This window comes from Oncorhynchus clarkii, chromosome 16 (assembly GCF_045791955.1).
Source record: "Oncorhynchus clarkii lewisi isolate Uvic-CL-2024 chromosome 16, UVic_Ocla_1.0, whole genome shotgun sequence".
NCBI lineage: Eukaryota > Metazoa > Chordata > Actinopteri > Salmoniformes > Salmonidae > Oncorhynchus > Oncorhynchus clarkii.
In genome coordinates this window covers 40,283,586-40,305,986 of record NC_092162.1, presented here as the reverse complement: position 1 = coordinate 40,305,986, position 22,401 = coordinate 40,283,586, and the positions used below count along the sequence as shown (strand labels likewise).

Genomic DNA, 22,401 nt, shown 5'->3' with positions numbered 1-22,401 from the left:
TATATTTAGCCTACGAATTATGCTTATGAATGAGCTTCTAAATAGGTTGATGATCTTTAGCCTATCTATCTTCACTGTCATCAAGTAAAATGTTATTTGTCACGTGCCGAATACAACAGACCTTACCATGAAATGCTTACTTACAAGCCCTTAACCAACAATGCATTTCAAGAATGAGTTAAGAAGATATTTACTAAATAAAGTAAATATAGTACAAACTAGCAGCAGTGTAAAAACAAAAGGTAGGGTGGGCCTTGTCAATGTAAATAGTCCAGGAACTTATTCTAGGTTATTTCGGATCAATTGGCAGAGAGAACAGTATGAGTTTTTTTTTCTCTCTTTTTTTTGTTGAATTTTACCCCCTTTTCTCCCCAATTTCGTGGTATCCAATTGTTAGTAGTTACTATCTTGTCTCATCGCTACAAACTCCCGTACGGGCTCGGGAGAGACGAAGGTCGAAAGCCATGCGTCCTCCGAAACACAACCCAACCAAGCCGCACTACTTCTTAACACAGCACACATCCAATGTGTCGGAGGAAACACCATGCACCTGGCGACCTGGTTAGCGTGTACTGCGCCCGGCCAGGAGTTGCTAGTGCGCGATGAGACAAGGATATCCCTACCGACCAAACCCTCCGTAACCCGGACGACGCTGGAGTCTCAACTAGCACTGCGATGCAGTGCCCTAGACCACTGCGCCACCCGGGAGGCCCTTGACTGGAGTCTTTGACAAATTTTTGGGCCTTCCTCTGACACCGCCTAGTATATAGGTCTTGTGAGAAAGCTTGGCCCCAGTGATGCACTGGGCCGTACGCCCTACCCTCTGTAGCGCCTTACGTCAGATGCCGAGCAGTTGCCATACCAGGCAGTGATGCAATCGGTCAGGATAGTCTCAATGATGCAGCTGTAGAACTTTTTGAGGATCTAAGGTCCCATGCCAAGTCTTTTCAGTCTCCTGAGGGGGAAAAGTTGTCGTGCCCTCTTCACAACTGTCTTGGTGTTTTTGGACCATGATAGTTTGTTGGTGATGTGGACATCAAGGAACTTAAAACTCTCTAACCGCTCTACTTCAGCCCCGTCAATGTTAATGGGGGCCTGTTCAGCCCTCCTTTTTCTATAGTCCACAATCAGCTCCTTTGTCTTGCTCACATTGAGGGAGAGGTTGTTTTCCTGGTACCACACTGCCAGGTCTCTGACCTCCTCCCTATACGCTGTCTCATCATTGTCGGTTATAAGGCCTACCACTGTTGTGTGTCAGCAAACTTAATAATGGTTTCAGAGTCATGTTTGGCCACGCAGTTGTGGGTGAACAGGGATTACAGGAGGGGACTAAGCACGCATCCCTGAGGGGCCCCAGTGTTGAGGATCAGCGTAGCGTTGTGTTGTTACCTACCCTTACCACCTTAGGGTGGCCCGTCAGTATGTCCAGAATCCAGTTGCAGAGGGATGTGTTTAGTCCCAGGGTCCTTAGCTTAGTGATGCGCTTTGTGAGTACTATGGTGTTGAACACTGAGCTGTAGTCAATGAACTGCATTTTCACATAGGTGTTCCTTTTGTCCAGGTGAGAAAGGGCAGTGTGGAGTGAGATTGTGTCATCTGTGGCTCTGTTGGGGCGGTATGCGAATTGGAGTGGGTCTAGGGTTTCCGGAATATTGGTGCTGATGTGAGCCATGACCAGCCTTTCAAAGCACTTCATGGCTCCCAACATGAGTGCTACAGGGCGGTAATCATTAAGGCACGTTTCCTTCGCTTTCTTGGGCACAGGGACTATGGTGGTCTGTTTGAAACATGTTGGTATTACAGACTCGGTCAGGGAGAGGTTGAAAATGTCAGTGAAGACACTTGCCAGTTGGTCCGTGCATACACGGAGTACTAGTGCTGGTAATCTGTCTGGCCCCATGTCTTTGTGAATGTTGAAGGTGAATGTTAAAGGTCTTGCTCACATCGGCTATGGAGAGCGCGATCACACTGTCGTCTGGAACAGCTGGTGCTCTCATGCATGCTTCAGTGTTGCTTGCCTCGAAGTGAGCATAAAAGGCATTTAGCTCTTCTGTTAGGCTCGCACCACTGGGCAGCTTGTGGCTGGGTTTCCTGTTGTAGTCCATAATAGCTTTCAAGCCCTGCCACATTCGACGAGTGTCAGAGCCGATGTAGTAGGATATATTCTTAGTCCTGTATTGAAGCTTTGCCTGTTTGATGGTTCGTCTGATGGCGTAGCAGGATTTCTTTTAAGCGTCCGGACTAGCCTTAAGCTCGGTGCGGATGTTGCCTGTCATCAATGGCTTCTGGTTGGATGATATGTACGTATGTTCACTGTATTTTGAAGATTGTTTTACTGTTAGCCTATTCGAGGACAGAACCAACCTTGCTCTTGCTTGCTTAATTTAAAATACAGCATTGGCCAAATTGACTGGTGGGGAAAAGTTTGAAAGGTGGGAGAGATCAATGATGTGATCTCATTTGTAGGACGCGACGGACCGGCAGAGACCAGTATAAAAATAAGATCTAAGAGTTTACAACCATTAGTCAAATAGAATTGATCTGAAAACGTCTTGAGAAACAAGCATTGCAGGCCATCGTAAATCAACATTCTAAAATGTTTGACGACTCAGTGAGGTGATATGAAGAAAGGTCATTTACAGTTAGCTGGCGTTCTAGAACCTAGTGCTTCTGTTCCAACCTTAAGCCTAACATCCTTGAGAAGAAGAGCTAAGACATCCTGTGTGTGTCTACGCCTGTATGTCTGTGTGCGCGCGCGTCTGTGTACGCTCATGCGCCCGACCTCCGTGTGTTTTGTTCCAGGTGGGCTCGTTGGTGTTCCCTGCAGCGGCGGAGGGCCTGTTCCCAGCAATCGGGATGCACTCTCTGGGAGAGGAAGTGAGGCTGGACCTCCAGGCAGAGTGGGACATGGAGGAGGCCGACAGCATCATGATGGTGGACAGCCACGAGGACGACTGGGGACGTCTCTACGACATCAAGGTCACTGGCACGGTAAGGAGTAATACAGAACAGCGTCCTCCCATTCTGCCACTCCCTTTTTATGCTGCTGGAATGACTGCGCTCTCTCACACGCACACGTACGCATGCGCGCACACACACCTGCATTACTGCCCTTGTCTTTCTGTAACCACTTCAACGTAACACAACCAACAGGCCACAAGGGCACAAGCTACTGAGTGGCCAGTTTTGGAGGAACATGCATGGCCAACAGATGACTGACATGTATGAAAAAGACAAACAGCACTCGCAAATGAAGTATTAGGTTTTATATAGTTTTATTATCAGCAGGCACAATGGACAGGTTTTGGCCATCAAGCCTTTTTTCCAGACGATTGACAATTGTTTTAGACATGTAGGTATCTGGTGGCTGTTACTGGAAGTGGTTGCAGGAATGGTGATTTGAAGAGAGGTTTTGCCCCAATTATGACTCTCCCTGCCCTAGCTTCTTGACTCCACAAGACCTTGGCAAACAGTAAAACTGTGTCAATTAGTGATGTTGTTAGCTGGCACCTTCCCACTTGCATTTGTGCATTTGTGTGCCAAGGTGCTGTTGATTGCGACAGCCAGTAGTGGGTGTCAGGATGGTTTTGGCTGCTGTTTCTGTTAGTTTCCCAGCAGTGTTTAGGAAAGTTAAGAAAAGCGGTAACATCCTGGATTATGTCTGTGTTGTGGGTACGTAGATCAGACCCCCCTCATCTCTAATACGGAGAGATTCAAAGAATCCAGGTTATATATGTTGATACTAGAGGCATGCGGGCGTGCGCGCGCACACGGGTTGACGTGACAGATTTGTTTATCCACAGGTCGTGACACCTCCAGTGGAGACGACTGAGAGAGACCATCATCTGTAAGTGGTAAGGGTAGACTGAGGTCATAAAAGAGGGTCTGCGGGTTAAGACAAACTATTTCTGAGCTCTGCTTTCCTGGACTAATGCTTGGCAGTGGCACGGAACGGGATGGTACGAGCCAAGGCCTGGCAGCTCACCAGGTTGTAAAAATTCAATAAGGGGAGTAGCGGGACTCCAAGGAATCTTTTACTCCGTCTCATGTGGTCGGAGGTTTTCACAGCTGGGGTGTTCAGCTGTGTTTGTGTGTGTCCTGCAGGTGACCATTTTGTTTAGTTCTTTTTTTTGTGTCTTACTTTAGGAGCAAGTGAGTAAAGTAGCCCTCATCAACATGAGGAGAGGGTGTTGATGGTGGTTCTGTTGATGCTGGAAACCGATAAGGGCGAGTTTTGAGAAGCTCAAGGTCTTTTCGGGTGGAGATCTGAGACTGGTCTCTTAGGTCTTTTAACATGACATTACAACCATCCTCTTCACACGAAGACTAGTACAACAGTTGTTTCTGAATCGGAACAGACCAGGGTTCAACTAATATTTGTTTAATTTCAAATACTTTGAGCTGCTCTTGACAGAGCTTGCCTGGCTCTCTAAATAACCTACTTGGAATATCAGGGCGATAGTTGCACTTTAATAGCCCTGGGTGGATCTCTGTGGGTTTTTAGTTTCAACATTCAGCAAATGAAAACCAATACTTCAAATTCGTATCTCTTTTGGTGAGAAACAAACCTCTCTCTCATGATGTGTTAACACTTCTTCCGTAAAAAACACCTGGCTAGTCTCATAGTTTTCTAAACAGCGTGTGTGCGTGCGTCAGACGTGTGTGTGTGTGTGGGGGTTTTTCCCTCCCCCACATGTCATGTTAGTCCCTCCGTTGATTGAGAGTATTAATCTGATGTATAGTAATTAGAAGCAATGCAAATATTATCCCTCTTTCGTATGTACTGTAGCTATGCAACGGAGCTTTCCAGTGAAAGTTTCCGATGACATAGCTATACAGTTTGTATCGCGGATGGGCGTCTTATCATTTTATACCACTTAGGCCTACGTTACTGTACCGTATTCTTTCCTGGCATTGTTTACTTTGTCATTATCACCATTTGTAAACTTTCCCACAGAATGGAATACTTCTATGTGTTGTTATTCAAAACTATAAAAACTGTTCTGATTCTGAATGATAACCGTCCTAACAGATGGTAGAAAAGGGACAAGGAATTATGATGCCTTCAGAATGTATTTATACTCCTTGACTTATTCCATATTTTGTTGTTACAGCCTGAATTCAAAATGGATTAAAACATTTTTCTCACCAATCTATACACAATACCCCATCATGAAAAAGTGAAAACATGTTTTTAGACATTTTTGCAAATGTTTTACAAATGAAGTACAGATGTGTAATTTACGTAAGTATTTACACCCCTGAGTCAATACTTTGTAGAAGCACCTTTGGTGGTGATTACAGCTTTGAGTTGTCTAGGGTATGTCTGTATCATCTTTGAGTTGTCTAGGGTATGTCTGTATCAGCTGTGAGTTGTCTAGGGTATGTCTGTATCAGCTTTGAGTTGTCTAGGGTATGTCTGTATCATCTTTGAGTTGTCTAGGGTATGTCTGTATCAGCTTTGAGTTGTCTAGGGTATGTCTGTATCAGCTTTGAGTTGTCTAGGGTATGTCTGTATCAGCTTTGAGTTGTCTAGGGTATGTCTGTATCAGCTTTGAGTTGTCTAGGGTATGTCTGTATCAGCTTTGAGTTGTCTAGGGTATGTCTGTATCAGCTTTGCACTTCTGGATTTGGGAATTTTCTCAAGCTTTGCTAAGTTAGATGGGGAGCAGCAGTGAGCATCAATCTTCAAGTCATTCCACAGATTTTCAATGGGATTCAACTCTGGGCTTTGGCTGGGCCGCTCAACGACTTTAACATTCTTGTTCTGAAGCCATTTCCAGCATTGCTTTGGCTGTATGCTTGGGGTCATTGTCCTGTTGGAACGTAAATCTTCACCCTAGTCTAAGGTTGTTTGCACTCTGAAGCAGGTTCTCATCAAGGACGTGCCTGTATGTGGCACAATTCATTGTTCCCTCTATCCTTACCAGTCTCTCATTCCCTGCTGTTGAAAAGTTGCTGCCACAACCATGCTTCACGGTAGGGACAGTGTTCATTGATGATGAGCTATGCCTGGTTTTCTCCAGACATTGCTCTTTGCATTTAGGCCGAAGAGTTACGTTTTTGTCTGATCAGACCACAATCTTTTGCCTTATACTCAGTCTTTCACATGCCTTTTTGCAAACTCCAGGCGTGGTGTCGTGCCTCTTTCTCAGGAGTGGCCTCTGTCTGGCCACTCTCCCATAAAGCCCAGATTTGTGAGGTTCTGTAGAGACCTTTGTCCTTCTGGCAGGTTCTCCCATCTCAGCCAAGAAACTCTGTAGTTCTGTCAGAGTGGTCAGTGGGTTCTCAATCACCTCCCTAACCACGGTCTTTCTTGCCCGATTGCTCAGTTTGGTCGGACGACCACCTCTAAGCAGAGTCTGGGTTGTTCCATATTTTTTCAATTTCCCAATGATGTGATTTTTATGGGGCTTGAATTGAGAAGTGCAAAGCCACAGAATGCAGAGTAGTACAATGGTGATGGCACTGACTTGCCTTCCATGGAGTCCTTGTCTTTGAACACTGTTTACATTGCAGTTGGCGGGACGGGCGCTCCTGTTTAGATAAGTGGGTATCAGATCCCAGCTGTTTACCAACTGTCAGCATCAGGCCTGTCGAGGAAAACCCTAAACCCATCCACCACAAGTTTTCATCTCTATAATAACATAGGCTATGTCCTCCATTTTCAAATGTACATTGCTGTTATAGTTTATGTTCTTGAGATAAACTGAGTCAAACTCATAGAATCAATGTAATAGAAAAGTTATCATACATATATTATATTATAGGGTGGTCCCATTCTCCCCAACTTCTTTTCCGATGCAGAGTGTGTGTGTGTGTGTGTGTACAGTTGAAGTCGGAAGATTACATACACCTTAGCAAAATACATTTAAACTCAGTTTTCACAATTCCTGACATTTAATCCTAGTAAAAATCCCCTGTCTTAGGTCAGTTAGGATCACCACTTTATTTTAAGAATGTGAAATGTCAGAATAATAGTAGAGAGGATGATTTATTTCAGCTTTTATTTCTTTCATCACATTCCCAGTGGGTCAGAAGTTTACATACACTCAATTAGTATTTGGTATCATTGCTTTTAAATTGGGTAGCCTTCCACAAACTTCCCACAATAAGTTGGGTGAATTTTGGCCCACGTGCTTTTTCAGTTCTGTTCACAAATTTTCTATAGAATTGAGGTCCGGGCTCTGTGATGGCCACTCCAATACCTTGACTTTGTTGTCCTTAAGCCATTTTGCCACAACTTTGGAGTTGGGGTCAGCTTGGGGTCATTTTCTATTTGGAAGACCCTTTTGCGACAAAGCTTTAACTTCCTGACTGATGTCTTGAGATGTTGCTTCAATATATCCACATGATTTTCCTACCTCATGATGCCATCTATTTTGTGAAGTGCACCAGTCCCTCCTGCAGCAAAGCACCCCCACAACATGATGCTGCCACCCCCGTGCTTCACGGTTGGGGTTGTGTTCTTCGGCTTGCAAGCCTCCCCCTTTATCCTCCAAACATAACGATGGACATTATGGCCAAACAGCTATTTTTGTTTCATCAGACCAGAGGACATTTCTACAAAAAGTAGGATCTTTGTCCCCATGTGCAGTTGCAAAATTTAGTTTGGCCTTTTTATGGCGGTTTTGGAGCAGTGGCTTCTTCCTTGCTGAGCGGCCTTTCAGGTTATGTCGATATAGGACTCGTTTTACTGTGGATATAGACACTTTTGTACCTGTTTCCTCCAGCATCTTCACAAGGTCCTTTGCTGTTGTTCTGGGATTGATTTGCACTTTTCGCACCAAAGTACGTTCATCTCTAGGAGACAGAACGTGTCTCCTTCCTGCGTTGTATGACGGCTCCGTGCTCCCATGGTGTTTATAGTTGCGTACTATTGTTTGTACAGATGCACGTGGTACCTTCAGGCGTTTGGAAATTGATCCAAAGGATGAACCAGATTTGGATGTCTACATTTTTCCCCAGAAGTTTTGACTGATTTCTTTTGCTTTTCCCATGATGTCATGGGAAACTGAGGCACTGAGTTTGAAGGTAGGCCTTGAAATGCATTCACAGGTACACCTCCAATTGATATGTCAATTAGCCTATCAGAGACTTCTAAATCCATGACATACATTTCTGGAATTTTCCAAGCTGTTTAAAGGCGCAGTCAACTTAGTGTATGTAAATTTATGACCCACTGGAATTGTGATAGTGAATTATAAGTGAAATAATCTGTGTAAACAATTGTTGGAAGAATTACTTGTGTCATGCACAAAGTAGATGTCCTAACCGACTTGCCAAAAATATAGTTTGTTTATCAAGAAATTTGTGGAGTGGTTGAAAAATGAGTTTTAATGACTCCAACCTAAGTTTATGTAAACTTCCGACTTCAACTGTGTGTGTGTACATACCTACCTACGTATGTATTAGAGGTCGACCGATTTATGATTTTTCAACGCCGATACCGATTAAGGTAAGATGTTTTAGGTTGTAGTTATTATAGGAATTAGAGGACTATTTCTCTCTATACGATTTGTATTTCATATACCTTTGACTATTGGATGTTCTTATAGGCACTTTAGTATTGCCAGTGTAACAGTATAGCTTCCGTCCCTCTCCTCGCTCCTCCCTGAGCTCGAACCAGGAACACATCGACAACAGCCACCCTCGAAGCAGCGTTACCCATGCAGAGCAAGAGGAACAACTACTCCAAGTCTCAGAGCGAGTGACGTTTGAAACGTTATTAGCGCGAACCTCGCTAAATAGCTAGCCATTTCACATCGGTTACACCAGCCTAATCTCGGGAGTTGATAGGCTTGATGCATTGTGAAGTGCTGCTGGTAAAATGCACGAAAATGCTGTTTGAATGAATGCTTACGAGCCTGCTGGTGCCTACCATCGCTCAGTCAGACTGCTCTATCAAATCATAGACTTAATTATAACATAATAACACACAGAAATTCGAGCCTTAGGTCATTAATATGGTCGAATCCGGAAACTATAATTTCGAAAACAAAATGTTTATTCTTTCAGTGAAATACGTAACCGTTCCGTATTTTATATAACGGATGGCATACCTAAGTCAAAATATTACTGTTACATTGCACAACCTTCAATGTTATTTCATAGTTACGTAAAATTCTGACAAATAAGTTTGCAATGAGCTAGGCAGCCCAAACTGTTGCATATACCCTGACTCTGCGTGTAATGAACACAAGAGAAGGGACACAATTTCACCTGGTTAATATTGCTAAAATATTTAGTTCTGTGTATTGATTTTAAGAAAGGCATTGATGTTTATGGTTAGGTCCACGTTGGAGCAACGACAGTCCTTTTTCGCAAATGCGCACCGCATCGATTATATGCAACGCAGGACACGCTAGATAAACTAGTAATATCATTAACCATGTGTAGTTAACTAGTGATTATGATTTGATTGTTTTTTTATAAGATAAGTTTAATGCTAGCTAGCTAGCAACTTACCTTGGCTTCTTACTGCATTCGCGTAACAGGCAGGCTCCTCATTGAATCCCTGATCTGACAAGGTAAAAATCTGTCATTCTGCCCCTGAACAAGGTAGTTAACCCACCGTTCCTAGGCCATCATTGAAAATAAGAATGTGTTCTTAACTAACTTGCCTCGTTAAATAAAGTTGTAAAAAAATAAATATAGAATCGGCAAAATCGGGGTACAAGAAATACAGATTTCCAATTGTTATGAAAACTTGAAATCGGCCCTAATTAATCGGTCGACCTCTAGTGTGTGTGTGTGTGTTTGTTTGTTTGTACCAGTCAAAAGTTTGGACACCTACTCATTCAAGGGTTTTTAAAATAATTTTTACTATTTTCTACTTTGAGGTCGAAGGAATTGTCCGTAGAGCTCCGAGACAGGATTGTGTCGAGACACAGATCTGGGATAGGGTACCAAAAATGTTTTGCTGGATTGTCGGTCCCCAAGAGCAGAGGCCTCCGTCATTCTTAAATGGAAGAAGTTTGGAACCACCAAGACTCTTCCTGGCCAGGAGGACAGCTCTAATCTGAACAATCAGGTTATTTCATAGTTTTGATGTCTTCACTATTATTCTATAATGTAGAAAATGGTAAAAATAAAGAAAAACCCTTGAATGAGTAGGTGTGTCTACATTTTTGACTGGTCTGTCTGTCTGTTATTCTTGCGGGAATAGGGGATTACTCAATTCCCTTAATGTCATAATATTACATCATTACTGATTTATTGAACACCTTGTCATGGTTTTTAATGGAAGGTACACAAAACAGACAGAACACGTATTGTGTAATCCATATAAATCAGTTTTGACTAATAGACTAAAACTCCCAATTGAAATAAGACTTAGGTAATGTTATAAGTTGCATTGTCTGTCCCCATGCTCTTTTCCTGTATGTTTGGTCTTGTGAGGAGGCATTTGGCTGGCTGTGCTGTGTACGTGCTGCTTGATACAAATGCAAGCAGCCAAATCCCTCTCTCCCTGTTGCCACAGCAGCGGCTGTCCCCACCAAGCTAATCTCCCCCCCAGCATAGTGCTGCAGAGGGCTGGGCAGCACCTCAGTCTGCTGCTGGAATGACTGAGCTCTCACACACACACACACACACACACACACACCTCGCTTACATGCACGCATGCACATACACCTGCATGGCTGCCACTGTCTTGCATAACACCATTTTCTATGCTCCCTGACTCTAGCTTTCATTTTGGTGATTATCAGCGAGCTGGACACAGTCAAGTAACTATATGAATGTAGGTTCATTTCTACATAGTTTTCGATTTGGTTTTATTCATTTCAAAATATATTGAGTTTGTACCCCCCCCATCCCCATAATGTTCTGGCTAGACACTTTTACACTTACCGTCCGTGGGCTGCATTGGGGAAAAAGGGGATACCTAGTCAATTGCACAACTGAATGCATTCAACTGAAATGTGTCTTCCGCATTTAACCAAAACCCTCTGAATCAGAGCGGTGCCGGGGGCTGCCTTAATCGGACGTCATCGGCACCCAGGGAGCAGTTGTTGTTGTCGTGGGTTAGCTGCCTTGCTCTAGGGCAGAATGGCAGATTTTCTTCCCACCTTGCCAGCTCTGGGATTTGAACCATCTTAACTGTTAGGCTATCTGCCACCCGCATTTGTTTTACTATCCTTGTGGGGACCAAACAATTGATTCCCATTCAAAATCCTATTTTCTCTAACCTTAACCCTAATTGTAACCATAACCCTAAACCTAACCCCTAAGCCTAAAATATAACCCTAACCCCTAAGCCTAACCCCTAAGCCTAAAATATATATATATATATATATATATATATATATATATATATATATATATATATATATATATATATATATATAAACACCCACCCACACACATACTCCTGAAGTTTAAATGGGCTGACTAGTATTACATCCCAAGTTATTCTTCTTAGTGTGTCAATTAATCTAAGAAAGATAAAATCATCATGTCTTCTTGCCCCTTCCAGGTTCCCCCACCTAAACTTGAGCAGCACATAGAATATATTCTATCATCTGTGCTGGTCTCCAGCCAACACATGCACCTCTCCATAGAGTTCTATCTGAACCACCAGTCATGTTATTTCCATTTGCTAGAGGAGCTAACACCCTTCTAAGGTTGCCTGGTTCCTTCCTTGGAGGAACAGTTGTCATGCATCCCATCATGATACTGTTTGATCTGCTGAAGTTCATCAGTTTCCCATAAACTGTGTAATTCCCCTGTTGAGAACCACTAGGCAGGCAGACACTGCAGGCAGTGGCACCGACCGGAGTGTCCTCTGACTGTCTCCACGATGGGAACAGAACAGCGTGAGAAAGTGTGTGTTTGTGAGATTGAAAGGAAGCTCTGATGAATACTGTATGTGGGGGGGTTTAGGCGAGGCCGGGCCAACCTGCTTCTTTAACTAGACGTCTCACTGAAAATTGCCGCTTAAGTCTGCATCATTTCTGAAAAATATCCTAGATGGCGAGAGATATCTCACACGAACGACAGTGAGACAGATTAAGAATTTTGTTGATTTAAATAGCCAGCTACAGTTGAAAGTAAGACTGTGAGACTTGATGATATTCAAAATATTGGTTCTGGTTCATCATAGTTTAGCCGAGTTATTAATTAGTTGAGCTGTTCTACACACTTTTTCCTATATAGTGCACTACTTTTGATGGTCATCAGGGTTCTGATCAAAAGTAATGCACTATATAGGGAATAGAGTGCCATTTGAGGTGCAACCACAGACCATAGAGATGTTTCTTCTCTCGTATGTTCCATTTATTCTCTTTTAGCCCTTTTGGAAAAAAACAGCATAGACCATTTTTTTTTTTTTTTTGTGCATCAGTAGTTTTTCTCATGACAGTCACTCAATTAGCCCATGTAATTGTTAAGTTAGTCTAGCGTCCTAATTAGAGGTCGATCGATTAATCGGAATGGCCAATTTAATTAGGGCCAATTTCAAGTTTTCATAACAATCGGAAATCTGTATTTGAGTGCCGATTTAAAAAAATATATATATATATTTTTTTTTTATACCTTTTTAACTAGGCAAGTCAGTTAAAAACACATACTTATTTTCAATGACGGCCTAGGAACGGTGGGTTAACTGCCTCGTTCAGGGGCAGAACGACAGATTTTCACCTTGTCAGTTCGGGTGATTCAATCTTGCAACCTTAGTTAACTAGTCCAACGCTATAACCACCTGCCTCTCATTGCACTCCACGAGGAGACTGCCTGTTACGCGAATGCAGTAAGCCAAGGTAAGTTGCTAGCTAGCATTAAACTTATCTTATAAAAAACAATCATTCAATCATAATCAATAGTTATAACTACACATGGTTGATGATATCACTAGTTTATCTAGCGTGTCCTGCGTTGCATATAATCGATGCAACGCTGGGGGATGATTGAACAAAAGCGCATTTGCGAAAAAAGCACAATCGTTGGACGACTGTACCTAACCATAAACACCAATGCCTTTCTTAAAATCAATACACAGAAGTAAATATTTTAAAACCTGCATATTTAGCTAAAATAGTTTTTATTTTAATTTGACCTTTGTCAGTTAAGAACAAATTCTTATTTTCAATGACAACCTAGGAACAGTTAACTGCCTGTTCAGGGGCAGAATGACAGATTTGTACCTTGTCAGCTCGGGATATGAACTTGCAACCTGTCCAACGCTCTAACCACTAGGCTACCCTGCCGCCCCAGGAAATATTAGCAGGCAATATTAACCAGGTGAAATTGTGTCACTTCTCTTGCACGCAGAGTCAGGTATATGCAACAGTTTGGGCAGCCTGGCTCATTGCGAACTAATTTGCCAGAATTTTACGTAATTATGACATAACATTGAAGGTTGTGCAATGTAACAAGAATATTTAGACTTAGGGATGCCACCCGTTAGATAAAATACCGAACGGTTCCATATTTCACTGAAAGAACAAACGTCTTGTTTTCAAGATGATAGTTTCCGGATTTGACCATATTAATGACCAAAGGCTCGTATTTCTGTGTGTTATGTTATAGATAAGTCTATGATTTGATAGAGCAGTCTGACTGAGCAATGGTAGGCAGCAGCAGGCTCGTAAGCATTCATTCAAATAGCACTTTCGTGCGTTATGCCAGCAGCTCTTCGCAAGCACAGCGCTGTTTATGACTTCAAGCCTATCAGCCTAATGGCTGGTGTAACAGTTGTGAAATGGCTAGCTAGTTAGCGGGGTGCGCACTAATAGCGTTTCAAACGTCACTCGCTCTGAGACTTGGAGTAGTTGTTCCCCTTGCTCTGCATGGGTAACGCTGCTTCGAGTGTGGCTGTTGTCGATGTGTACCTGGTTCCAGCCCAGGTAGCGGCGAGGAGAGGGACGGAAGCTATACTGTTACACTGGCAATACTGTAGTGCTTATAAGAACATCCAATAGTCAAAGGTATATGAAATACAAATCGTATAGAGAGAAATAGTCCTATAATTGCTATAATAACTACAACCTAAAACATCTTACCTTGGAATATTGAAGTGTCACGTTAAAAGGAACCACCAGGTTTCATATGTTCTCATGTTCTGAGCAAGGAACTTTTTTTTACATGGCACATATTTCACTTTTACTTCTCCAACACTTTGTTTTTGCATTATTTAAACCAAATTGAACATGTTTCATTATTTATTTGAGGCTAAATTGATTTTTATTGATGTATTGATTTTATTAAGTTAAAATAAGTGTTCATTCAGTTTTGTTGTAATTGTCATTATTACAAATAAATAAATAAAAATTGGCCGATTTTTTTATCGGTATCATCTTTTTTTGGTCCTCCAATCTGTATCGGCGTTGAAAAATCATAATCGCTCATCCTTTTGTCCAGATATCTAAACTTGTAGGAATTATGGTTGAATAACTGACCGGGGTGCTAACCAAGTCACTCACTCAGATATTACATTATAAACCGCAAACCTTTATCTCCACCCTATGGAAAAATGTTTAGATTTGAAGCAAACTTGCTTTAAAACTACAAAATGTTCACTACATCCCATGGCAAAATGTGTAGAATTGCAGGAAATTAACTCTAAAATGTAGTCTTTTTCTCCGCTGTCAAGAGTGGGGCCGCTAAAATGTTTTGCTTGCAAGGTGGGGGGGCCCGAACCAAATTTAACTTAGGACCCTCAGAAGGCTAACGCCGGCTATGACTGCATGTGTGGGCATGGATGTACTTACGCAGGCCCTCGAGCGACTGTGGCCCCCCCCCCCCCCAGAATTTTTGTGGCCCCGACCCCATAAAGGTTGCCCATCCCTGACCTAAACCATTTAAACTGGAACAACCATTTCAGTAACGGGTGCAATAATTCCAACTAACGGATAGGATTCGTTTTTTTATCTTTGTGTAGCATATTTATTGACTTAATCAATCAATGTAAATGCAGAAACAGATTTTGTAATAAACAATTTAAAAAAATGTAACTGCAATACATTTACTTGACTTAAAGGGAAATTTCACCAATGTTCTTTTTCAAAATATATATTACCTTTCAAGATTTTGGGATCATTTAGAAATGTCATTGTTTTTGAAAGAAAAGCTATTTTTTTGTCCACTTTTAAAATACCATCAAATTGATCAGAAATACAGTGTAGACATTGTTAATGTTGTAAGTAACTATTGCTGGAAATGGCTGATTTTAATTACATTTTTATGGAATATATACATAGGTGTACAGAGGCCCATTATCAGCAACCATCACTCCTGTGTTCCAATGACACATTGTGTTAGCTAATCCAAGTTTATCATTTTAAAAGGCGAATTGATCATTAGAAAACCCCTTTGCAATTATGTTAGCACAGCTGAAAACTGTTGTTCTGATTTAAAGAAGCAATAAAACTGGCCGTTAGACTAGTTGAGTATCTGGAGCATCAGCATTTGTGGGTTTGATTACAGGCTCAAAATGGCCAGAAACAAAGGACTTTCTTCTGAAACTCGTTAGTCTATTATTGTTCTGAGAAATGAAGGCTATTCCATGAGAGAAATTGCCAAGAAACTGAAGATCTGGTACAACGCTGTATACTACTCCCTTCACAGATCAGCTTAAACTGGCACTAACAAGAATATAAAGAGGAGTGGGAGGCCCCAGTGCACAACTGAGCAAGAGGACAAATACATTAGAGTATCTAGTTTGAGAAGCAGACGCCTCACAAGTCCTCAACTGGCAGCTTCATTAAATAATACCTGCAAAACACCATTCTCAACGTCAACAGTGAAGAGCCGACTCCGGGATGCTGGCCTTCTAGGCAGAGTTACAAAGAAAAATCCATATCACAGACTGGCCAATTAAAATAAATGATTAAGATGAGCAAAAGAACACAGATACTGGACAGAGGAACTCTGACTAGGAGACCAGCATGGTCTTTGTCTTGTCGTATTTGGTGTGTTACTAGTAGGCCAAAAATTCACACAGGTACATTTCCTCCACCTACATTTCAAAGCGCAGTGATGATTGTACCTTATTTCCAAAACATTGGGTAGAAATATGTACCATCGGAGCTTTAAAGTAAGACAGAGTATTCTGCTGTGCGACTTGGAGTTTTATTTTGGTAGCAAAATCTCCCAGAAAATAATTTTTGTAATGTTAAGGCTTTGCTCTACCCTTGTTTCCTGCTACCCTAGAGAAACAAACGAGTACTACAGCAAAAAACTTCTTACTTCCAGGTCAAAAGATCTGACCCATATTACCGGTGCAACATTTATATCTTATATCTTATGATCCCTGCGGATCACAGGGACTGCATTTTACATTCATAAACCATGTCGTTGGTCATTCTAAAACTGGCGACGTCGTTAACCATTTGTTTACACTTTGTTCAGTAATGTTACCTCATTGGCTAGCTATCTAACAACCTGGTAACTTTACCAGTATATGCAAACATTTGGGGGCACAGAAATAAAGGAAAATAAATACCTTCTTCAGGAGATCAATGATCATAGCAATGAATGAATGGTAGATCTCTTGTAGGTCGTCATCACAAACCTGACGTTTTTAAAGAAACAGTGTACCATTTTCAGTGTATTGCATCCCAATAGGAAAATAGTGCTTTTACACAATGTAGAAACCAAATATTCCATAAATGATTTCTTAATTTCAATGACCGGTATTTGTATCAAAATGTTTCACTTTTATAATAAACCAATGTATTTACAGTGTTACATATTAGTTTCTAGGGCACAACGTGTAGTTCAAAAGTAGCTAGAATTCAACCAGGGGTCCAAAGAGGTACTGCAGGGGGTCAACGGAAATATAGAGTGCCTTTGGAAAGTCTTTGGACCCCTTGACTTTCTCTTCCTTTTATTACATTACAGCCTTATTCTAAAATGTATTACATCGTCCCCCCCCCCCCCCCCTCATTAATCTACACACAATACCCCATAATGACAACGCAAAACAGTTTTTTTTTAAATACATTATTTGCTCATTTATAAAAAATACAACTTAGATATTACATTTACATAAGTATTCAGACCCTTTACTCCGTACTTCGTTGAAGCACTTTTGCCAGCGGTTACAGCATTGCGTGTTCTTGGGTATGACGCCTCACGCTTGGCACACCTGTTTTTGGGGAGTTTCTCCCGTTCTTCCTCTGTCAGGTTGTATGGGCAGCTTCGCCGCATTCAGAGACTTGTTCCAAAGCCGCCACTCCTGCGTTGTCTTGGCTGTGTGCTTAGGGTCGTTGTCCTGTTGGAAGTTTAACCTTTGCCCCAGTCTGAGGTCCTGAGCGCTCTGGAACAGGTTTTCATCAAGGATCTCGCTGTACTTTGCTCCATTCATCTTGCCTCGATCCTGACTAGTTTCCCAGTGCCTGCCTCTGAAAAACATCCCTAAGGCGTGATGCTGCCACCACAATGCTTCACTGTAGGGATTGTGCCAGGTTTCCTCCAGACGTGATGCTTGGCATTCGGGCCAAAGAGTTCAATCTTGGTTTCATCAGACCAGAGAATGTTGTTTCTCATGGTCTGAGAGTCTTTAGGTGCCTTTTGGCAAACTCCAAGCGGGCTGTCAATTGCCTTTTACTAAGGTGTGGCTTCCGTCTGGCCACTCTACCATAAAGGCCTGATTTGGTGGAGTGCTGCAGAGATGGGAGAAACTTCCAGAAAGACAACCTTTTCCACAGAGGAACTCGGGAGCTCTGTCAGAGTGACCATCGGGTTCTTGGTCAAGTCTCTGACCAAGTCCCTTCTCCCCTGATTGCTCAGTTTGGCCGGGTGGCCAGCTCTAGGGAGAGTCTTGGTGGTTCCAAACTTTATCCATTTAAGAATGATGGAGGCATCTGTTCTTGGGGACCTTCAATGTTGCGGAAACATTTTTGGTACCCTATCACAGATCTGTGTCTCGACACAATCCTGTCTCTGAGCTCTACGGACGATTCCTTCGAACTCATGGCTTGGTTTGTGCTCTGACAAGTGTGGGACCTTAAATAGACAGGTGTGTGCCTGAGCTCAATTTCGAGTCTCATAGCAAAGGATCTGAATACTATTGCAAATAAGGTATTTTAGTTTTTTATTTGTAATACATTTGCAAAAATAAATAACTTTTCACTGTCATTATGGTATATTTTATGTAGATTGCTGAGTATTTATTATTTATTTAATCCATTTTAGAATAAGGTTGTAACGTAAGAAAATGTTGAAAAAGTCTGAGGTGTCTGAGTACTTTCCAAAGGCACTGAATCCCCACTTGGTGCTGGATTCCAATAGGAATTAGACATCACTTTGCAAGCCAGCATAATGTGACTTGATGCTGGTACGCTGGTGACCAGATAAACAACAGCAGGGACGTCTCATCGCTCTGTTTTTCTGCAGAGGAAATATAACGGTCTGCGTTCATTTGTTTCCCAGCTATCACCACAAAACTATTAGAAGCTCCTCTCTTTCATTGGAGGTAGCTAACATTCTCTCGCCCCCCACCCCCTCCCTGGAGCTAACTAACCAGAGATTATCAGTGGGGGGGGGGGCGGCAGCAGCAAGAAGCTTCTGCTGCAGGCAATTATGGTCTTAATATCACATCGTGTGTGTGTGTGCGCGGTTGAAGAATTATATCAAGGTCATTCCTGGCCCCAACTCTGAGATTTTTGCTAAGGGAGAATTTATTTTTTATTTTTACACTGACTCACTTATGTGAGACTTATGTCACAACGTGTAATAATGACTTTCTAAACACCTTTTAGGTAACAGCTGCTTCTTTTCTTTTGAAAGAAAGTTACTCGGCTCAACTTCCACTCAGAAGTAGAAGGAAGAGATTAAGGTGGAAAGTGGAAACCATGCAGGAGTCTGCATGAAAGGGATGGGAGTCAATGACACAGCCCCTCCCCCCCAAAAAAGTTGTATCATATACAGTGGGGCAAAAAAGTATTTAGTCAGCCACCAATTGTGCAAGTTCTCCCACTTAAAAAGATGAGAGAGGCCTGTAATTTTCATCATAGGTACACTTCAACTATGACAGACAAAATGAGAAAAAAAATCCAGAAAATCACATTGTAGGATTTTTAATGAATTTATTTGCAAATTATGGTGGAAAATAAGTATTTGGTCAATAACAAAAGTTTATCTCAATACTTTGTTATATAACCTTCGTTGGCAATGACAGAGGTCAAACGTTTTCTGTAAGTCTTCACAAGGTTTTCACACACTGTTGCTGGTATTTTGGCCCATTCCTCCATGCAGATCTCCTCTAGAGCAGTGATGTTTTGGGGCTGCTGCTGGGCAACACGGACTTTCAACTCCCTCCAAAGATTTTCTATGGGGTTGAGATCTGGAGACTGGCTAGGCCACTCCAGGACCTTGAAATGCTTCTTACGAAGCCACTCCCTCGTTGCCCGGTCGGTGTGTTTGGGATCATTGTCATGCTGAAAGACCCAGCCACGTTTCATCTTCAATGCCTTTGCTGATGGAAGGAGGTTTTCACTCAAAATCTCACGATACATGGCCCCATTCATTCTTTCCTTTACACGGATCAGTCGTCCTGGTCCCTTTGCAGAAAAACAGCCCCAAAGCATGATGTTTCCACCCCCATGCTTCACAGTAGGTATGGTGTTCTTTGGATGCAACTCAGCATTCTTTGTCCTCCAAACACGACAAGTTGAGTTATTACCAAAAAGTTATATTTTGGTTTCATCTGACCATATGACATTCTCCCAATCTTCTTCTGGATCATCCAAATGCTCTCTAGCAAACTTCAGACGGGCCTGGACATGTACTGGCTTAAACAGGGGGACACGTCTGGCACTGCAGGATTTGAGTCCCTGGCGGCGTAGTGTGTTACTGATGGTAGGCTTTGTTACTTTGGTCCCAGCTCTCTGCAGGTCATTCACTAGGTCCCCACGTGTGGTTCTGGGATTTTTGTGATAATTTTGACCCCACGGGGTGAGATCTTGCGTGGAGACCCAGATCGAGGGAGATTATCAGTGGTCTTGTATGTCTTGCATTTCCTAATAATTGCTCCCACAGTTGATTTATTCAAACCAAGCTGCTTACCTATTGCAGATTCAGTCTTCCCAGCCTAGTGCAGGTCTACAATTTTGTTTCTGGTGTCCTTTGACAGCTCTTTGGTCTTGGCCATAGTGGAGTTTGGAGTGTGACTGTTTGAGGTTGTGGACAGGTGTCTTTTATACTGATAACAAGTTCAAACAGGTGCCATTAATACAGGTAACGAACGAGTGGAGGACAGAGGAGCCTCTTAAAGAAGTTGTTACAGGTCTGCGAGAGCCAGAAATCTTGCTTGTTTGTAGGTGACCAAATACTTATTTTCCACCATAATTTGCAAATAAATTCATTAAAAATCTTACAATGTGATTTTCTGGATTTTTAGTTGAAGTGTACCTATGATGAAAATTACAGGCCTCTCTCATCTTTTTAAGTGGGAGAACTTTCACAATTGGTGGCTGACTAAATACTTTTTTGCCCCACTGTAAGTACAAGTGAACTAACACTCGCATTTTTCTTTTCTTCCCCTTGCTGACTTCGCTGAGCTATTTTATTGAGGAGAAATGTACTTACTATGACTGTGAAATTTGGTTGTCCCACCTAGCTATCTTAAGATGAATGCACTAACTCTTAAGTTGTTCTGGGTAAGTGTCTGCTAAAATGTACATGTACAGCCATAGCCAAATGAAAGGTTTCTCTTCATCTGCAGTGGGGCCATGACTGTCTGGTGTTGTTGTCTTGAGTACATCCGGAAGACGGCTTACAAGAAAATGTTTTAAAACTCTTTAAAAGTCACTACTTCAACTTTTCAAATAAGAAGTATCCCTCTGTGGGCCTTTCTTTGGCTTGTCAAACACAGGAAGGTGATGGATGTAAGAGACCACACCATAGGCTACGAAGCTAGTGTTGCTTTCTATACTGTGGCAAGCAAAGGCTGTGTTTTGATCCCTGTCTTCTTGTAGGTTCTCCTTTTATCTAGGCCTACTCCACTGTCCACATCACTTCAATATCTTCACACGCCATAGACATAGGACCAGAATGGTCATTTCCTTTCAAGTCAACGCTCTGTGATGGGAGGACCAGCGGTCGTTCTATGCTCTACTTCATTATATTTCTATGTCCCACACCACCTGCCATGTAGACCTACAGTTCACCTGACACACAGTCAATGTAAACAGACTTTGGAGTCGTTGTCCTGAGTGAGTGAGTGATTGATTGATTTAATTGGGTGCAGTAGAAAAAATAATCTCACACTCCCTCTCTCTCTTTCTCTTTCTCCCGCTCTCTCAGACCTTCACAGCCTCACCCCAGTGTGTGTTCAAAACATTCCTCTGAATTTGGCATCTGTGGTGAGTTTATTTACCAAGTGATAGTGAGGGAATGAGTGATTGATTGATTATTTCTATTTTTGGAGTGTTTTGATTTTGCGGTTGACTCAGTTTCAATTACACACTTTCAGGTGCTGCTGTATTGCTTCAGCACAGGCGGCGCTGCCTGCGTGCCAGCTTTTTGGCCATACCCAACAGTACTGATATAAGGCTATCAATGGTCTGTGTCAACATGATGGTTGTGTTTTGGTCAGTCAAATCCATTTTTATTTGTCACTTGCTCTGAATAAAACAGGTGTAAACCTTACCGTGAAATGCCCTTAACTAACAATGCAGTTAAAGAAAGAGGTTAGAAGATATTTACTAAATCAAGTAGAAATAGTACAAAAATAGCAGCAGTGTAAAAACAAAAGGGAGGGTGGGCCTTGTCAATGTAAATAGTCCATGATCCTCTTCTAGTTTATTTGGGATAAATTGGCTGTATGATTGATGGATAGGTAATTTGGTAGGCAACTGGTGAGTAATCGTCTGATTCATGAATTGCAATCTATTCCCTATTAAGTGTAGTTACTACTTTTGACCAGAGCCCTGGACCGTTGTCAAAGTAGTGCATTAAATAGGGAATATGGTGCCATTTTGGGGTGCAGCAGAACATTTTACACAGGCAGCACACAGTGGCAGCCAAACAGGTACCAAGCCCAAGCGGGCTGGTTGGGAGGGAGAGGCCCTCTAATCTCCGATGTTTCTTCCAAATGCCTCCAGGAGTGACAGGAAATACCCCCCTAACCACACACACACACACAACCTACCCCTACCACCAGCACTGACACCACCACCCCGGATGGTGCCATGATCAGAGAGAGAGAAGGAGAAAGGCAAGAGATGGAGAGTGAGAGAGAGTGAAAGGGAGAGCAGAGAGAATGACTGCAGGCATCTGTCAGCACTCTCACTGAAGCATGTTCCAAGCTGCTGGGAGGGAGAGCTGATTAAAAACCTCTCTCTCGCTCTCTCTACCTCTCTTTCTCTCTCTCTCCATTACTCAGCATCACAGAGGCGGGAAGGTGTGACAACACACTCGCTGCAACTCCCTCTACCCCTCAAAATAACAGCTACT

General features: G+C 42.3%; 2 protein-coding genes across 6 annotated transcripts in view; one reads left to right on the top strand and one right to left on the bottom strand.

Moving 5' to 3' along the window:
- Window positions 1–22,401, top strand: part of LOC139368447 (SPRY domain-containing protein 3-like) — an 88,745-nt gene that overhangs the window by 32,825 nt on the left and 33,519 nt on the right. For all 3 annotated transcript variants that reach the window (XR_011626964.1, XM_071107349.1, XM_071107348.1), the window contains exon 6: window positions 2,803–2,991. Coding sequence is in view for 2 of the 3 variants with exons in the window: in XM_071107349.1 (XP_070963450.1) it covers window positions 2,803–2,991 (189 nt within the window). In the remaining variant the exon portion in view is untranslated. The remainder of the gene's footprint in view (window positions 1–2,802; window positions 2,992–22,401) is intronic.
- LOC139368448 (insulin-like growth factor-binding protein 6) overlaps window positions 1–22,401 on the bottom strand; it is an 81,428-nt gene that overhangs the window by 39,777 nt on the left and 19,250 nt on the right. The gene's annotated exons all lie outside the window — the stretch shown is intronic.